The 20,264-nt window shown below is 40.6% G+C and overlaps 1 protein-coding gene and 1 non-coding gene across 2 annotated transcripts in view; both read left to right on the forward strand.

Moving 5' to 3' along the window:
* LOC117954136 (contactin-associated protein-like 4) overlaps nt 1–20,264 on the forward strand; it is a 147,611-nt gene that overhangs the window by 103,531 nt on the left and 23,816 nt on the right. Inside the window, exons 14-17 of the mRNA XM_034887672.1 lie at nt 5,084–5,246; nt 9,459–9,586; nt 10,500–10,670; nt 14,056–14,274. Coding sequence (XP_034743563.1) covers nt 5,084–5,246; nt 9,459–9,586; nt 10,500–10,670; nt 14,056–14,274 — 681 coding nt within the window. The remainder of the gene's footprint in view (nt 1–5,083; nt 5,247–9,458; nt 9,587–10,499; nt 10,671–14,055; nt 14,275–20,264) is intronic.
* On the forward strand, nt 15,605–15,687 carry trnal-uaa. Its single transcript has one exon. It is a non-coding gene; the product is annotated as a tRNA-Leu (tRNA).

Here is a 20,264-nt window from a genome sequence, read left to right on the forward strand (position 1 = left end):
GGTGGTCTGGAGAGGAAAAATCAGGAATAGGCAAATTGTCAATGTGGGAGGACAGGATGTCTGTATTTATGTTTTTGAATTTTGAATTAAGAGCCAAGGTACTGTTTGCCAGGTTGTAAATATATCTCCAAAACTGCGCTACCCAAATTACACGAGACAGTTAGGGAACACATTTCGTGTGTGCTGAAAGACGTGCATGCAGTCAGCTTTACCACGGACATTTAGCCCTTGGACGTGTGCCCCATGTCTTTGCTAAGTATAACGTCCCATTGGGTGGACAGAGAGTCAACATTTACCCCTCGAAGTGCAATGCTGCACGCCACCGAGTCACGAGGGTCACATACTGGCACATTAATTGCCGAAGCAAGGGAAGCGAGGGGATGCTAGTAAAGTGGAAAATCCCCAAGTCCAACGTTCATGTTGTTTTGTGCGACAATGCTAGCAACTTAAATAAAGCCATGGACGAGATGAATGGACCAAGTTTTCTCCACACACACTCTCCAACTGGGGGTGCATGAAGGGCTACTGTCACAGAGAAGTGTGAGTGATGCATCTTTACAATATTGTGGCTGCAATTAACATTTATATACTGTTCTGTTTAAAAATAAATGGCTTCCATTTGCTGTATTAATTCATGTTTTACAAAGTGTTAAACCTGAGCCAGGCCTTACCACAATGATAATAATATCACAGTCATGCATGTGCAGCATGATCTGGTTTTTTTGTTTGTTTTTTAAACACACTGGTGTCTGTACTTGGTATTGGCCGACACCAACAGCACAAGTATCGGAATCGGTATCGGGAGGTAAAAAAGGGTATCGGAACATCTCTAGTTGAAGGTAATAGATGAGCATTGAGGGGGATTCTCAGTGTTTTGAGGAAGGATACTTGGGGGCAGGGCCAGGTATAGAACCACCAACCTACTGATTGGCAGATAGGTGCTCTACCACCTGAGTAACAGCCACACCAAGAACAGTTGGGCGCAAGGACAGGACCTGCCCAGGTATTTCAACTGCTAACTTAGTTGGACATTTTGGAAAATTTGCATATTTGCAGACATTTTGATGAGAAGATTAACCAAGCTAAAGCTAGCAGCCAATTAGCTGTTCGCTTAGCAAAAAGACGGAAAACAGGGAAACAGCTAGCCTGGCTCTGTCGGAGGGTTATAGAATCTTCCAATCCATAAAGCTCATTAATAATCCCACACAGGGTCTACAAGGTTTCTTGGCTGGGACCAGTAATTTCCTTGAGTCTCTTCCGATTGCACGGCAACTGCTGAGAGCCAAACAGTAGTTTGGCACATTACACCCCATTAACATGGCACATTGTTGTTACACTTTCATCAAATACGTGTTAACGTGGCATGTTATTCTTGAGCTTTAGAGCTTTTATTTTACTGTTGGACAGAGCCAGACTACTGTAGCTGTTTACTCCTTTTTCCAGTCTATGTGCTAAGCTAAGCTAATTGACTGCTTACTAGCTGTTTATTGAATATACAGATACCTGTTTCATTTATATTTTGACTAATTTTGTCATAGACTGAACAAATACAGTATATACAGGATTCTTAAGTCAGTGTCTTCCTACTTTCAACGTTAATCATGAACTCTATTGGAGCACCACATTTGAGTTTATTTTATATTGTGTTTGTGAATAAAGTAAATCTCACTTTTTAACAATCCTATTCAGTCTAGTTCAATCTTTTTAGTCTTTTAATCTTATCCAGGGGAGAGCACTCTAGCATTTTTTTCCCATCCATTTTTCCCTCAGTACCTCTCATGTATAGCCAACATTTCAATGAGAAAAGACTGTAAACAAAAACTTGTTCTTAATTGACTTGTGGGGTTAAATTAAAGTTAATGAATGCTTGGTTAAGCAGACTCTCTTCAGCTGGGAGTCTTTCTCAACCAGAAAGAAGAAAACATTAAAAAAAAAAAATCTTTCACGAAGGGTTCAGACAAATTGATCGCCCAGGATTTGTTTAATACCTCCTACTCATCAGTGTTTTATTGTGGACTCAGAGGTGGTGAGTATCTAAAACAGAGGGAGAAATGCTTCGATCACCAAGTTCCATTGCATTTGTCTTGGTAGTAGTTAATGCATCAGCTTTCACTCTCATGCAAGTCTATATACAAGCAAAAACAGCATGAAGAGACACAGCTATAATGGAGCACAACATCCAGTTTTTAGCCACGCTGGCAGTATGGCTCTGGGTTTGTCGTTTGCTCGGTCCACCACTTGACTAGGTGACGGATTGCCATGAATTTTGGTTGTGTCCAGAGGGTGCACAATTTCTTTTCTCTGTTGCCACCATTGAGTTGCCATTTGTTATTTTGACCAAGATGTCTCAAAATCCATCACATGGATTGCCATTAATTTGGTTCATACATTAATGTACCCCCCCTCGAGGATAATAGACAAATCTTCAAGCTAATGTTTCATGTGCTCTGGACTTGAATAGGCCACATGGGGCAGGTTTAAGACAATTACTGACCGAGGAGTTTGTGCTTATCCACTGTAAAGTAGTTACTAAATGTAACTGACACAATGCCTCCAGCCTAACGCACCCAACCCGGTCTCACGCCAGTTAGTGAAATAGTCACGTAATTTTGATTTATTATTCCATGTACATGTCACAATTTTCAAATGTGATCATTTCCCAAACTGCCGCGACACTAGGCTGCTATGGGGGACGCAACAACGAGGAAATTAAACGCCCCACGCCAGCGACAACAACGGGACGGACCGCCACACAGGACTCAATCCCTAAGCGCCACGACACAATCCATGATCTCTGTGGCACGCAACAACGGGGAAATTAATTCTAACTCGCGGGACACAATCCCCGGTCTCCGAGGTGAAAGTCCTGTGTTCTTTGAGCCATCCATCCCCCAACCAACCTCCCTGCGGGGATTTTCAGCTTTTCAATACTACTCCCTCCCGTAATCGTGCTATTATCACGAAATCTTCTTCCCACTGAAATACATTACTTTAAAATTCGAAATCAACACATGAAAATAACGACGTTAACCTGATCTGTACACAAATCAATAGATTAAATAATGTGACCATTATAGGACTGCTATGAGACTGGGCTGAATGCCCCAGGCTAACGAAACCAGGCGGTCCTGACCAAATATAAATCAAGATTATGTTACTGTATTGAATATTGAATTTTTCTCGCTTTAATGTTCAGCTGTAATTTGAGAAAGTTTGTCCAGGCAGCCATTTTTCATGTGTGGCTCTGAGCTACGTTGTTCTGTTGCTCTGATTGTTTCGATTACTCCAGAGGTATTTTTGGGGTATTTACTCCTGAAAGTCTGAACCAAGGTCTGGACCTAGGTTCAAGCTATGTCCTGTTGTCATCAAATACGTGAGCTGCATCTCCTGATACTCAGAACTAGTTGGTTTGTAGACAGGCTTCCCCATCCTCTCGCATCCTCTGAGTTTTTTTTTTAGCTCTCCCCTACTGCCGCGGCTCTTTTAGTTTCGTTTAGGTGTTGAGAAGCGAGACTCGAGAACTTTCTTTCTGGAACATTTATTCAGACCGGAAAAGAAGACGAGAGCCAAAAAATGGTTCGATTTTTTGGAGCACACTTTTGCGTTTTTACCCTTTTGAAGGAAACGCGACGGAGGGTTGTTTTTAAGATTTCCACTCTGAAGGGGGGTTTCTACGGAGCCCCGGAGGTGACATGGAGGGAAAAAAATACATATACTACATGTACAACATGTACTAGGACAAACACTTTTGCGAGATCCTGAACCTGTTTTGCAAGATCTCGAGTTTTATTTGTGAGATCTTGACTTTGTTTTGCCAGATCTCAAGTTTTATTTGCGAGATCTTGACTTTGACATGGAGGAAGACATTTTTTTTTCTTCATGAAATTTCAGAGCTTGAATAGATGTTTGTTTTAGTTTTTTTGATGTTGCCTCCAGGGCACCGTATGTTTCACCAGTGAGCATTGTATGTGTATTTGAGCAGGAAATAGTGCTGAAACAATTGAAAGACTGAAAAAAAGTCATCAAGTACAAGTTGGACAACAATTTGAAGTGATTCCTCATTTTTATAAGCAGTTATCAAGTGGACATCCATACAACTATTCATTGCAAGGACACATTTTCAAAGTTCTTCTCTTCTGTGGAACTACAAAGACATTGAGTGTTTAAGCAACTTTTTGGGAGCCGGGTAATAAAACGATGGATGAAAATAGTGAAAGTGTTTGAAAAGGAAGAATGGTATAGAGGTTCCATTATAACCCCCCTGCTGCTCTCTGGGAAAATAAAGAAGCGCTGACTCAACAGAGACCTTTCCAATCACCTTCTCTCACTCCTCTCCACCTACGCACTCTCACAGTGCGAAAAGCATTTTTTACTGTATGCTATTATCGCCCTCCACCCAAAAAACAATATATTTAGCATTAGAGGCACCCCCGGCTTCAAGCAGGGGATTCATCTAAGGAGATACAGAGATGGGGACCCTTTCCATACAGCACTCAGCTATTTTCTCACAATCCCAGTTCAACTCAGGTCATGATACGACTTACAGTATTTCCATTGCGATAGCATTTGTAACTTCTGCCTGTGTCCTGCAAGCATTTCTTGTTTGATCATGGGTGGGGGGCAAGAAGCTGCTCTTCTGTGCAGTTTTGTTAGTAACGGTCTCTCAAAGTGTTGCCTAGTATAAATAAGCTCCATCTCTCAAGCTCAAGATAGATTTATCTTGCTTTAGTTTTCCTTTAATGCCTCATTTTTTTCAGAGTGTTAACAAAAAGCCTTCATAAAATGACTTCAAAGACAATTGATGGAGCTGTGCTCCAAGCTTCATGTTTGAGGTTAAAATGTTGGGAAATAAAGTGGTAGAGAAATTGGGAAGCTTTTACTGCAATCAACTTTTATTATTTCTTTTGCCAAGCGGACTATCAGCTGTTGAGACCAAACCAAATGAGTTAGGACATAACAAAAGAAGGAAATTCAATAAGTAAGGTAACTTTTCCATCTACATACTGTACGGGTCAGTTTTCTTTCCTTAGCATTGTAGGAAATGTACGTTGTTGTACATTGAGGGTGTGTGTGTGTGTTTCAGAGGGCTCTCCGTTCAGCTGGTGGCTCGGTGGTCCCGGTTCCGGTCGTGTGCAGACTTATTGGGGCGGAGCTTATCCAGGCAGCAAGCAGTGTGTCTGCGGCCTGCAGGGCAACTGTGTGGACCCACAACACTACTGCAACTGTGACGCCGACCGCATGGACTGGTAATGAACTTCACACATATATAGACATGGTTTTTATTACAGTATACACAAATATAAGTGCTTCTGTTAATGTCTTCTTTTTGGTTCAACCATTCAGATTTGACTGATAATTTGCACTGAGTGAAACATATATCCCGGTGTCTTCATTGTTGTGACCATAGGCGTTGATATAGAAGACTGCAGTGTTTTAAAGGCAGAAGCATTCTCTGTTGCACATGGGGGCTCAAAAACAGGAGAACACAGCGGTTTGTCAAGTTAATCAATCAGGTAACAGCCCAAACAGGACATCCTTCACCTACTGAAAACCCCCAAACCGAGCCTGCTAAGTAGAGGTTTAACTCTGGAGAAGCAGGATAGCTTTTCATTTGTCAAAAGGATTGGTTGTGAGCTATTCTATATCAACGACGTTTCATTTTACGGGATTGTTCCTGGTGCTGCAGGAGGTTCTGCCGGATGTCCCTCATTCACCTTCTGCTTTCTTTGTGTTGGCATTCTAAACTACGGTTGGCTGAACGTTACACCAAAACAAGTTCCTTCCCGAGGCTATTTTGCCGCAGCACTGTGTCTCCGTCTGTTGCTTAGCACCGCCCGAGAAGATTGTGATTGGTTTGATGAAATGCCAATAAACGAGAACATGTTTTGCTTTGGATGAGTTTAGATCAGAGGATAATTAGATAAGAGAACTGGCCTGTTTGATTTAAAGTGGTTGCATTTAAAAATTCTGGCAGGTTGACACCTGTTACAATAAAAGTAATAAAGGTCAAACATGCCTCATGTGTTCACAGCAGATGAATGTATGAACAATAATACATACAGATGTGAAAGATGAAACAAATGTAAATCAACTGCGCAAAATCAACTATTTTTGATACTGTATGTTACAATTGAATGTGATCTATTGAATGTGATCTGTTGTTGTGTACATTAGGGGTGGGGGGGAAATCAATACCGCATAGCATTGCGATATTTTCAGTGGCAATACTGTATTGATACACATGTGCCAAGTATGGATCTTTTATTATATACAGTGGGTACGGAAAGTATTCAGACCCCTTACACTTTTCACTATTTGTTTCATTGCAGCCATTTTCCAAAATTCAAAAAAGTTCATTAAATTTTTTCATTAATGTACACTCAGCACCCCATCTTAACAGAAAAAAACAGAATTTTTTGCAAATTTATTAAAAAGAAAATGAAAAATATCACATGCTCATAAGTTTTCAGAACCTTTGCTATGACACTCATATTGAACTCACATGCTGTAGTAAGTTTCCTTTGGGTAACATCATTTGAAATTGGGAAAAATTAGAAGTTGGAAAAAGGTTATTATTTGCAATATATCGCAGAATATAGCAATATGTTTAAAATCGCAATAATATTGTATCGTTGAATCGTAGTATTGTGATGATAGTATCGTGATGATATCATGAGGCCTCTAATGATTCCCAGCCCTAGTGTACATGGACATAACTTTAGCAAATACTTCATATCGTTACTGTTACTGAGATGTGAGATGTTCCCATACAACCTGGTCTCATGCCAGTTTGTGAAATGGTCATGTAATTTTGATTGATTGATTTATTGATTTAAGTTGTGACATGTACAGGTAATAAACGTGAAAATCGCAACATGTACACAAATTGATATAGTAAAATTACGAAAACATTTCACAAACTGCCATGACATTGGGCTGCTCTCAATCAAATGCCACACGTGGGACGGTTAACAACAACTCGCGCTAGGACACGATCCGCGGTCTCTGGGGGACGCAACAACGGGGAAATGAAACCCCACACGCCGTCCACAACAACGGGACAGACCACCACTTACAGTACGCTATCCCCGGGTGCAGGGACACGAAACAACAGGGAAATGAAACGTCACACACCGGCCACAACATGAGACGGACCGCCAAAAGCAAATGGACACCATCCCCAAGGGGGACTCCATGGTGAAAGTTCTGTGTTTTTTGAGCCATCCAACCCCCTGTGCTGATTTTTTGCTTTTCAATACTACTCGCTACTGTAATCGTTTGGTGATCACAAAATAGGCTTCCCATTGAAATACATAACGAGACCTGTACACAAATCACGAGACTGGGTTGTTCCAGACCAATATCAGAAATACCTCCAATACTACCAAAAACTCTGGTATCGGTATCGGTCCCATCCGATACCACGTAATGTAGCCCCGAGGATTATCTACTTAAAAGTATTTTGTTTTGGTTTTTTTTCAGTTACGGATTACTGTCAAACTGAATAATAAAAGAAAAGTCTGTTGTGTTCAGTGTTTCATGAAAGGTTTAACAACAAAAATAGCTATCATATCCCATCCGTGCAAGGCTAGTAGTACACAGCTTTTAAAACATCATACACTATATGACACGCTGGTATCAGATCCGTCCTCATTATCGGAATCTCTACGTGTAATACAGGCTGACCCATCATGCTTTGTTCATCCCACCTCAGTTCCGTCTTTCTACCGTCTCTTGGTCCAAACAGTGAAACTGTTGGATGCTAACGCTGTTTTTACACACCATCCATCAGATCCTCAGAGTGCTGTGAGGATGTTGAAATGGGAATGGGAAATTTCTCACCTGACAACCACAATGACGTGTAGATTACTGGAGGCGCATAAATCGGAACACGGGTGTAAATGGATGGAGCTGCTCACTCGGCTGCAGTGCTCTTTTGGAAAATAGCTGTCATAGATATTGGCGTAAATGGAGTGTTGAGTGTCAGGGTGGCTATGATACGATCTGCCGCAGCATTACAGTAAAATAGATAAGGCTCGGAGACATCACAATACTGCACTAAGTGCAACTTGCACATTAGGGTTATCTACATCTTTATCATTCCCAGTTAAGTAGTTTTGTTTTTCCAACTTGTGTCTATTTTAAATATTTTAAATATTGTATTTTATTTCATGCATATTGTATGTATGTATATTGTTTTCCTACTATTTCATTTATATTTATGTTCTGTGCTGTGTGACTGATATTTAGCTGTTCCCATTTTTTTTGGCATCAATATCTATCTATCTATCTATCTATCTATCAATCTATCTATCTATCTATCTATCTAAAATGGCTTCCTGACAAATTGTCTAAGATGCTGCACAGGTTGTGTCAGCTTAATAAAGTATTGTGTAATTCAGCAACAATTTGCTACAATGTTGTCGGCCAATTAGCACCATTTATGTCAAAGTTGTCCAATAACAATCTCTTTATCATTGTTTTTATCATGGATAATAATACTAATATTATGTATACTAATACTTCATTACATAGGTAAGAGAATATTCACACCAACCAATGTTCTTCTATTTATTTATTCATATTTTCCTGCACCCTTTTTTTTTGCGCATTTCCTCCTACAGATTTCAACATAGAAACTTCATTCAACATCAAAACGTTCAGCACGATTAGGACATTCCTGCTTCTATAGAACGTTTCCTTAACTTTCATAATTTCTGAATTACTCAGCATTTAATGGTAAATTTTCCCCATTCAAGTGAATGGATGGAATTTTCCAATTTCAAGTTTATACATTTTCAACTGCTTCCCATACATTCACTGGAAAACACCATTCTGACTATAAATTGTTCCACCTCAAACATACATTCTGGGTAGCCTCATCCTTTCAAAAAAAAGCAATCAGACCACTATTTTTTCAGAAATTGCATTCTCTAGTTTGTTTTGCTCTTTTTCCGTGTCCTTCTTTTGCAATTACTCTCTTTTTAACTCCTCCTACTTCTTGGTCTGTTAATTCTCCAATTTCCTCTCCTTGTCCTCCGTCCTTTCTCCTCCTCCCTCATTATTGCTTCCCCTCTGTCTCGTTTCTTCATCTCTTCCCCTTTATCTTCCTCCTCTTCCTCCTCCCCTTTTAATCTCTTCCTCTTGTTCTGTAATCATGTCCCCTTTGCTTCTTCTTACTGTTTCCATCCTTATCTTCTTCCCTTTACCTGTTCATCTCTTGCGCTCTTTCTTCTCCTCCTCTTCCCTATTTCTCCTCATCGTGCTTTTCATTTCCCCATTCTCCTTTTTCGTGTCTTCCCCTTTCACCCTTTCCTCCCTTCTTTACTTTTCTTTCCTTTTTTTTTGAGACTGTCCTGTCAAAGAGAAATATAAAACAAAAGTATTTTTGATCTTATCTCTTCTTCCCTTGCTCCCTCTCTCCCTCCCTCCCTCCCTCCCTCCCTCTCCTCCTGCAGGGCTGAAGACTCGGGTCTGCTCACCCATGAGGAGAGCCTCCCTGTCAGGTCTCTGGTGCTGGGTGACATCCAGAGGCCCGAGTCAGAGGCCGCCTACAGGGTGGGACCGCTCCGTTGTCATGGAGACAGTAAGTCCTGCTCTAGTTGCCGGGTTACACATGATGGAAAGATGACAGAATCTTTCTATCCTGACAAATCCCACCATTGAAACTGTTCCCTAGCACAGAAAAGAGTGCAGTGCATACTATCTACAAGTTTAAAAAAAACTCGTTGAACCCTGGGATATAAAAAACTATTTGCCCCTCCCCATTCACTTTCAAACTTCTTTTCCAAATTGAGGTCCCATGAAATCCAACGGAAGTGGAGGGACATCACCTCTCAATACCTATTTAAGCAATATTACACAATACCATCATGTTATTGGCACTGCAGTGATGTCTACAAAACATCGGCGCAAGCGCTTCTGCAGGTCATACCAACCATGATGTTACATTTGTTTTTATATGTGTATAATTGTATTGTGGGGAAATTTGTTTCCAAAATAATAAAAAAAAGGGGATTTCTATTCCCTCCCTGTCTAGTCGTCCATCTAACTTATAGTAACATTAGCTCTGATGAACTTTTACCTAAAGGTCCCATTGCATGAAAATTTCCTTTTATGAATTTTTTATGAAACATTAATATGAGTTTCTCCAGCCTGCCTATGGTCCCCCAGTGGCTAGAAATGGCAATAGGTGTAAACTGAGCCCTGGGTATCCTGCTCTGTCTTTGAGTAAATGAAAGCTCAGATGGGCCGATCTGGAATCTGGCCCGTATGACCTCATAAGGGGCATGGTTACCTCCCCTTTCCCTGCTTTGCCCGCACTGCTTTGCCCCGTCCGCTTGGCTTTCAAACAAGCAAAGTGGCAGTTGGTCAAGACCAAAAGATACTTCAGATATGGTATTAGGGGACCACTAAGGTCTACATTAAAGCATCCAAAGAGCACAATGTCTTGGGACCTTTAAAGATCTTGACAGTGTTTTCATCATCATGTTTCTTAGAGAACTTCTGGAACGCTGCGTTCTTCAACAAGGAGACATCGTACCTCCACTTCCCAACCTTCCACGGGGAGCTGAGCGCAGATATCTCCTTCCTGTTTAAAACCACGGCCACATCCGGCGTGTTCCTGGAAAACCTGGGCATCAAAGACTTCATCCGGATCGAACTGAGCTGTGAGTAGGAGCTGGAGGGTGGCGATGTAATCCGAATTAGAGTGATGTGTCAGTGTAACCTGGAAGTCTTAATCTGGATCTATGTAAAACCTGGAGGTGACAGACATAATCTATATCAAAGCATCCTGGAGGGCAGCAGCGTTTTTTGGCGAGGGTGAAGCTGGGGAATCGGGGGACCATGAGCCTCCATGAGCTTAGCACTTTTATGCATGATAAGGATCTATCAGAGATCTACCCCAACTTTTGGGATTGTGGCTCAAGCAAAGAATAGCTTTTCCCAAAAAAACTCATATCGCCGAACAAATCGCCGGCCTTGCTGACGTCAGTATCAATCACTCCATAGGGGAGCAGATTTCATATGATGACAGATTTTGCATCATAGAAAGGTCAGGTTTTAGTTCTAGTTTGTGTTTTCTGTTCTTAATGCTATAGTGCAATAACGACATTGTCTTTAGTGTGTTTTCACATTTTTGTGAGGAAGGATTTGTGCTCCGCCCGCTATACCGCAAATTGCGCCATAGCAAAGTGTTAAGGACTGTTGCTGTGATACGGCTGAGTGCAGATGGCGATATTCCCACTGCTGATGCTATATTCTGTTTGAAATGATTCTGATGCCAATATTTGTGATGTAGCAAGGACTTTACCAACTACTGGAATGGAAGGTGAGCGCTGAGTCTAAGAGTCAATGTTATCTTTGATTTCTTCCAGTAACTGTATTATTGCATGGCTGCTTAATCTGTAATGTTTTGCCGGGTGGATATTCTAAAAGTAATTGTTGACTACCTTTAATAACTACATTTTAAACTGGATTTGGGTCCAAGCCTTGTCTCCATTCTCTGCAGCCCTGAAATGATCACACTTTTCAGCCTTTTTCCAACAGAGCCACAGACACGAGCTGTAAACAGCATATGGTGGCATTCACTACTGGCTACAATAGCTTAGCATGAGGGAAACAACTGAATTAAGTGAATAAAAAACTACAAATATCTACAAGTGGCATATTGAAGAAGACGCATCAGATAAAGGAAATGTACAACACATTTTTGTTCTTAAGGATGTTATGTGCTGCAAAATCAGACAAAATCTGAGAATTTTAGCTTTGCTTCAGAGATGGTTAAGTTGAGACTCTCTTCTTAGACTTCTCTGTATTAATCCTCTTGGGATCATTCCCACAAGGAAATTGAAATTTCAAGAAGCAGTTTTAGCAAAAAGAATACAGCATAGAGAGAGAAAAAAAGAGGAAGACAGTATAACTTTCTTTGCTTCACTTCAGCTTTGTGTTTTCATTGCTCATATTTTCAGTTACAGCTCTCAGTCCCAAAGCGCATATCTTTAAGAATATGACAGCAATATCCAAGTTTTTTTCTTTTTCTTATTCTATGTGTATCACAGCATCACGGTCTTGTGCTCATCAGTTTGTTGTTTTTTAAAATATGGCGAAAATTCTCACATGGGGTGTTCTTTGTGCTTATGATTATGCAGCTAGGCATGAGATATGTGTTTATGGTAAGATAGGGTGCCTTGTGAATGTGTTATTTTGGAACCCAAGCAACTTCTAGCCAAGACCTGCCCTTCAATAAAATTCACATGCTACTGTTAGCCAGGCGTTCTTGTAAGCATGGACGCCTGGCCAATAGACTGGTGTGAATGCTACTCAATTTGTTAATCCAACCTTTTGGCTATCCTAACCTTAACCAATCAAGGTCAATGCCTAACGTCAACCAATCAGCCAGTATAGACGTGTACAGATGGCTTAAACTATAGATGTTCTATAGTTGCTTTTTGTAGCTCAAGAAGCCCATTTCATTTTTGTCGGGTTTAGTTTGTGGCTTTATATATTGTGCTGCAATTTCTTAGAAATGGGATTTGAAGGGACACACACAGAACATTATACAGCGACACTGCCGCACCAACAGCCTCTCTCCTCCGGGAAATCACTGTCACTGTGCATGTTCCAGCTCTGAATACTGCTGCTCTGTTGCCGACTTCTTCAGAGAACAGTTTCGAAATGAAGTTACGGTGTGATGCTGGGATATTGTTTCATCTTGCTCTGTGCTCACAGAGTAATACATCTTCTCCTTCCAAAACACAAAAGATGAGATGCCGCTAGTCTCCAAAATCGACTACTTTTGTGGGAATGAACTTGACAGGGATCGTTGAAAGTGAAAAAAAGTAAAACTGTTCTATTCCAGATGTAAAAGAATCTCATAAAACATCCCATTGACATTTATAATAACTAAAACTCCAGCTTAAGAGCTGATTTCTCAACTGTATGTTGTTTGGCTCTCCTCACATGTCTGGATAGGGATGGTAGAAAAGCAATCTGATATTTTTGTCCCTTCAATATTCATTTTTTTTTAGCTGCCTTTTACTAACTGCATTTCCTGTGAGCCCTAGATGTTTGTGAGATAAGTGCATACCTTTGGGTTCAATATTTGGGGGACGGAGGGTAGAGATCTCCAACTATCTGTGTTGAAAAAGTGATGAAACAAATGCTGTAAAAAAGCAACCAAAGTGTTAAAAAAAGAGGAACAAAAACTTTGGAAAAAGGCCAGTTTTGCTTGTTGTTGGGGTTAAATTACTCCTAGATGGTTTGCAATGACAAAAGAAGCGAGCTCCTTTGCAAGAGGGGTTGCAGTTTGCGCAGAATTTAAAAAGAGAGCATTGGTAACGAAACCGAACTCCATTAACATAAAAACTCGCACTGCCCAATTTTTCACAGAAGTTGTAGTTTTTCCTATGCCACCAAAGTCATTGTTGTTGAACTTTCTTAGAAGGTTTCAATTTCTCCATATCTGCCATGTCGGATGCATCAAGACACCCATTAGGAGGCCAAATTGCTCTAAATTACCTGTACATAAATATGTAATTTAACTATATTTCAAAAAGGAGGCGGTAAATATCACTTTAATAGAGTGTGAGTTTATTTTAGTGTGGTAGGTTTTTAACAAAGTTCACGTTTAATCAGCTGATAGTTAAGTAGTAGAAGTTGACATGCGTAAGTAGTGATAACAATTCTGTCGGTCCATCCACATGATAAAAGCTTTCCGTGATCATACTCAACGACCCCTCCTCCACACAGTTGCTAGTAGCCAAGGAGGACACGAAGGATATATAATATATATACATAATGGATACTTCAAAAGTGGTCATTATTTTCACCTCCTGCATGGGAAAGTCACCAGAAGCCACCATCTTCTGAACATACTGACAAATACCAAGAGAAAAAACTCTTTTTGGCAATTGCTTGAATGTTCATTATGACATTCATTATTATAAAAAAATGAACTAAAGCTTTTTGTTATGTTTAAAATGGTATGAAATCCGGACCCTGACCCTGAACTCCCTCGTCTTGTCTCCTGTGTCTCCCTCTCCCTCCTGTCAGCCTCTACTCAGGTGCTTTTCTCTTTCGACGTTGGTAACGGGCCGCTGGAGGTCCGCGTGGACTCAAGTGTCCCTCTAAATGACAACCGGTGGCATCGCGTCCGAGCCGAGCGGAACGTCAAGGAGGCGTCCCTTCGATTGGACGAACTTCCTGTCGCCACACAGGAGGCTCCTGTTGACGGGCACATCCACCTGCAGCTAAACAGCCAGCTGTTCATAGGTGAGGGGAACATTGTGGGGGGGTCGGTTAATTTTGAGCATATCAAACACTTCATTTCCTACATTCTGGTAGATTTTTTATGCAACAATTTGTGCCTTTTCTGCATGACGGTATAGTGCAAATGGCTTTATTTATGTAAAGGAAATTTTGTGGCATTGTGCTAGCCAGATCTAAAGGAGGATAGGGGGGATGTGGTGCCCAGAGAGAGACAGTAGCTGTGTATGAAAACACTCCTTTTCAGAGAAATAGTGCACTATGTAGTTTGCCATGTTGTAGTGGTGCCTTAAAATTTCATTACATGGTCCACGGGAAAATGTCCGCAATGCTCAGCTAATTTGAGCATACAGACAATGTACCCTACATTGTCCTCCTGTATTTTCTGTCCTCCTGTGTTTTCCCTGAGGAGGAAAAGAAGAAGCAGAAGCACCTGTGGAAACTAAAAAGGAAAAATTCAGTTTTTTGTTTCTAAACAGTGTTAGGTTAACATGTAACATATATACAAATCTTTACTATTCTCAGGAGCGCTCGGTGTGTTTCAGGGACATATAACGAGTCATTTTTTTGTCAAGTTGTTGACATGATGGTGGGCGTGCACAAATAACCGAAACATCTTCTGACGCAACAATGATCTCAGTGAGTGTCCGGAATCCCGTTTGGTCGTTCCCTATATGGTTCACTATTTAATAAAAACTAATTAAGGGAATACTGAGTAAGTGAATGAGGGAACGGTTTCAAACCCAGCTGGTGTGTGCCAGAGTGAGCCAGTGTGTTGATCCAGGCCAGGCCAGGCCAAGTTGTGCTGTGAAGCAAGTGTTATATATTGATATGTTTTGTTTCTAGTCATCGTTCCATTATCTTTATTTGGACTGTTATTGCCACTGTTCAGCACACCCCCAACTGGCATCGACAGGCACCACCCACCAAGAGCTTGGGTCTGGACGAGGTTTCTTCTTAAAAGGGAGTTTTTCCTCGCCACTGTCGCACTAAAGGCCTGCTCTTGTGGGAATTACTAGAATTGTTCGCTCTTTGTAAATTATAGAGTGTGGTCAAGACCTACTCTATCTGTAAAGTGTCTGGAGTTAACTGTTGTTACGATTTAATACTATAAATACAAATTGAATTGAATGGAGACAATATATCAAAAGACATTTCTAGAGAAGAATGAACATCAGTCAGTCTGAATTTGTAAAGAAGAACTTGGATTTTCTGCATTTTCTGCTTTAAGTCTGTTTTGCTCAAAACATTTTGCTTGATAGAAATGTTGTGACATAAACACTACCATTGCAGATCAGACCTTCAGCACACATCATATTTTGCACATGTGAAGGCTACCAGGATGGCCGAGTGGTTAAGGCGTTGGACTTAAGATCCAATGGGCAAAAGCCCTCGTGGGTTCGAACCCCACTCCTGGTAGAATGCCTTTACAATTGCATATTTGAAAGTTATGTCATGGAGTGTCCAATTAAGATGTCATTGAAATATGTATTTATATTGGAGAAATCAGTAATGTTTGTTAGCTGTGGCATTTAGAAATAAGGATGGTCGAGTGGTAACGTGTTGCACTCAAGCGCTCAACGGATTTCAGTCAGCGGCTCTGTAGATTGTTGTGGAAGTTCAGGTTTACGACGCGCCACACGGCAATTTGTAGCAAAACTGACGTGGTCCTGCTTGGCAGTTGTCCCCCATTGCCCCCCTATGCCTAATTCTAGAGGATGCTTTAACATGAAAATGCTGTGAGCTATACAAATGCAAATCAGGGTAGTAGGAGGAGGTTTACCCCAGGTGGCATGGCAAAACGTATTAACCTATATTTTAAGAAAATTAATGAAAGTATGCTAGATTAATTAATGTGTAGGTTATGGCCAATGTAAAAAAGAAAAAAAAAACAATTTATTTCAACCATTAGTTCAACCATTAGTGGCTTTGCAACAAAGGTAAATTGAGCATTCCATGCAAACAACAGCACAGCGTCCTAGATTTCAACTACTGTGCATAGTGGAATTCTGGGTGAATGATTATGTCCATGCTCTGTATGGATGCTATGAGACACCGTACTTGAGGACGTGCACATGTGCAGTAGGTTTCTGGTTTGGGTGCAACCTCCCGCCAAGTTGCAATGTTGCAATCTCCCAGGAATGCGCTAGACAGGCATCTCTCCTTCAACTCCTCTGCATGGATTCGATCAACCCCATTCAGCCAGTCCGTTAACCGGTGAGAAGAAACTGCTATCACTGGGCTGTCTCAATTCAATTCAATTTTTATTTATTTACTTAGTTCAGACTTACAAATGAGCGCCCAGTGACAGTTTTGCTTAGTGAAGATGGCCAATCCGCACATTAGATTGGGACTTGGAATGAAATGACCCCTTCCCAACATAAAGATGTTCAAGGTCCACAGAGATGAGCTAAGCTTGTATATTTAAATGCTAGGGCTTGGACGATATGCTTTGGTCCAGATTCCATTCTTTCATGATGCATGGGTGCCAACCTGATGTGTATTGCGATTTGTTACCATTAAGTGTACACTTCTAGAGACAATATATCATGAGACATTTATGAAAACTATTTTTTTCTAAAAAAGAAAGCACATTCAGTCAGTCAGTCAGTTCACCCCACCCCCCACTAAATACATACTGTAACTTCTCAATTAATTTTTATGAAAAATGAAGGTGCCTGGGAGCCAATCAGTATGCATCCAGATCAAAGGAATGACCCAGCAGTGTGGAATGGGAGCAGATCATTCATCTGCCAATGAATGATTGATGATAGAGAGGTTGTGAATGAAAGATTAGGTATGTATAAGGTGAGATTTTGAATTCAAAACCAGCTACTTGCAGTAATCTGACATGACCATTACAGCAATGAGAGCACTTAATGTTACAATGGCAGGGAATGAGGACCAAAATGCAGGGATGAGGCAGACAGGCAAGAGGAGGTTAAAGTCCAGTCTTTATTAACAAAAAAGACCTTTCCGCTAATATGACCAATAAGCGGAGTTTCCCGCAACTTCAACCAATCCCAGCAGTCCCACGTGCCAGACTTTGCATCAGTTTGTGACTCAGGGAGCCAATGACCAAGCAAGAGTGGGAACTTGTTGACGCCATATTCATTTCCTTGTTTCTGCTATGAAGACGAGACGTGTGTAACTCAAACATCTCAAAGCAAAAGACCTGTATTCTAGACCTGTATGCCAACCTGTAAACAATTCAACATCAATGTAGCCTACGCTGTAATGTTTTTTCACTATAAAGTCGATAAAAGCGGCTGCTGTTCAATTCTGATGGCTCTCTGCAGTGGGCGGGGCTGCTGCTCAACCGACGCGCACACACACACACACACACATGGTGGATGCAGGAAAAACACGTTGGTAAGACGTACAGGAACGTGAGGACAGCTACGCCCATTATTGTAAGTGCAATCATAAGTTAAGTCCAATAAGTCCTTTAGTAATTCATATGTGTCCCAGGCCAGGATAGGAAAGTAACTAACAATGTAAAGATCAAAAAATCACTGACACATATGTTCAAATTTGTTTTTTAATCTAACAGCTATTTTCATATTATACTTACTGTACATTTGCAACATCTTGAGCCTTTTTGGTTAGGTTACTAGAAAAACTCAGCCATCAGTAATTCTATGCTCCCCAAAACAAGTTTCCTTTTCATTTTTGAAAAACTATTAAAAAAAAGAATTTAAAAAATCTAAACTTTTTAGCAACTTTCTCTGTCTCCTGCAACTTCATTGCAACAAACTATCAAAACACACTTGCAAGTTTTATAGCAATTTTTTACAAAAGCTCCCGCAAAATCTGGGATTTTTTGGCCTGCAACACTGTCAATAAAAAGGCTGCAAAGTCCTGGAGGGAATGGCCATTTAGAGATATGTTAACGTCACCAGAATGACCGAGTGCGTAAGGCGTTACACTCAAGATAACATGGAAGCCATCCTCGTGGCTTCAAATCCATCTTCTGGAACACCTTCTAGGTTGTGAAAATATGGAATACGTCAGTGCCATTTTGATGTGTGTTGCAATTAGATTTGATGTAGTCAACTTTGGAGGTACCATATAAACAAAAAATACCTAAACATATGTCACAAACATGCTAACCTTCATATTTTTCGAACTCAGCTCTCCCAAACTGTTACATGCGTAGTTTCAGAACCCAAGATGAGATTCTCTTTGATTCTCTCTCTCTCTCCACAGCCATAGAAGATATTACAAAAAAAAAGTGTTAATTTCTGTGTTTGTGGCCTGTTGTGTAACAGTTGGCTCTGCAGCATTACTATGCATACATACAACATCTTTTTGTGCATAGTTTGTTCATGAGCAGACAGTCCTTTGCAGTATTTAAAGTACAGATGCAGTATTGTAAGGCAAAGTATTGAGTTATTTGGATTCACAAGCCTCAGCATTGGCTTGTTTAAAATTAAAAGCCATTTTACCAACATTGTATTTATGAGTCCTGATTTGGAAAGCAAACTACTCTATTGTTTGAATTATGAGCCGCTGTGCTGGTTTGTACACATTCACTGTATAAGCCATATCTCAATGTACACAGTGTATTTAAGAGCCATAATCCTGCCTTGCTTTATAAGGCACTGACTCCCATTGTTTTGACTAATAAGCCATGTTGGGGTTTATAATCCACACCATTGTTCTTTTTTCAATTCCTTTATTGCTGTTTGTATTGCATGTGCTAAAAAACCATACGCAGCAATTTTGAGCGAGCTCAGTGAAGAATGCAGAAATCCCTTCCTTTGTGAAGGTTTATGAGCAATTATTTTGCCTTGTTTGGAGAGTGAAGCCTCTGTATATTTGTGCTGCATCGCTGTCTGTCCGACTGATGTGCTGGACACAGAGTTTACGCCTCTCTGCCGCTGTGCATAGACAGAGCGCTCTCCTGTACAAGGATTTGGAGGATTTATTTGATCTTGGCTTCACATATACCTAGGAACGCAGCAGTGGCGTAGTATATCATGTAAGCTGTATCCTGGCAAGTGAAGCTTAGCTGCTAATCTATGTTGACTGATGTTCTTTTGTGTTTTTTTCCTGTCCTTTCTGCAATGGCATACAATGTGCTGTGTCGATCTTTTCATTTCAACTTTAATTAGGGGCCAGTATCACTAAGTGATCTAGTGTACAACAGTTGTTTTTGAACCCCTAAATCAGGGGTGTCAAACGTAAAGCCCGCGGGCCTGAACCGGCCCGCAAAGGGGTTTGATCTGGCCCGCAGAATAAATCTGAAAGTGAAAAATTTAAATGAGCAGTCAGCTAGAATTATTTTAACAAACTGCTATTCCTAAATTGTCCGCTAGGGGGCACACAGTTTTAGACATGGAGCAGCTGAAAGAAGAAAAAGATAAAACAATGCTGAGATAAACACAGCTGATGTTCAGTGATTACTACGACAAATCTACTTTGGCATGGAAACTTCACTTTATGAGGTTTTTTAACCTTAATATGAGTTCCCCCAGCCTGCCTATGGTTCCCCAGTGGCTAGAAATGGTGATAAGTGTAAACCGGCTGAATTTTGGGAAAGAGACTTCAGATATAGTATTAGGGGACCACTAAGGTCTGTATAAAAAAGACTTAAGATATAGTACTAGGGGACCACTAAGGTCCATATAAAAGAGACTTCAGATGCAGTATTAGGGGACCAATAAGGTCTATATATAAGAGACTTCAGACACAGTATTACAGCACTATTTTGTCATTTGCCACCTTGCATCAAGGTTGTATGTTGTGCGGTTAATAGAGGGAATTAAGCGTGAACCACAACCTTTATAAATTGATAACATGAATGTACGCCCGCAAACAGATTGGGAGTGCCCTCCCCCGATTCTGTCTTACAGATTTAGATAGCTTTGTCCAGATTTGTGAAGTTACTGATTAAAATCAGTAACTTCACAAATCTTTCATATCACAGTGGAAAAAACATTGTAATTAGTGTATACCGCTTGCACAGATGTGGTCTTTTCTTTTTTTAATTA

Source organism: Etheostoma cragini, chromosome 12, assembly GCF_013103735.1.
Source record: "Etheostoma cragini isolate CJK2018 chromosome 12, CSU_Ecrag_1.0, whole genome shotgun sequence".
NCBI lineage: Eukaryota > Metazoa > Chordata > Actinopteri > Perciformes > Percidae > Etheostoma > Etheostoma cragini.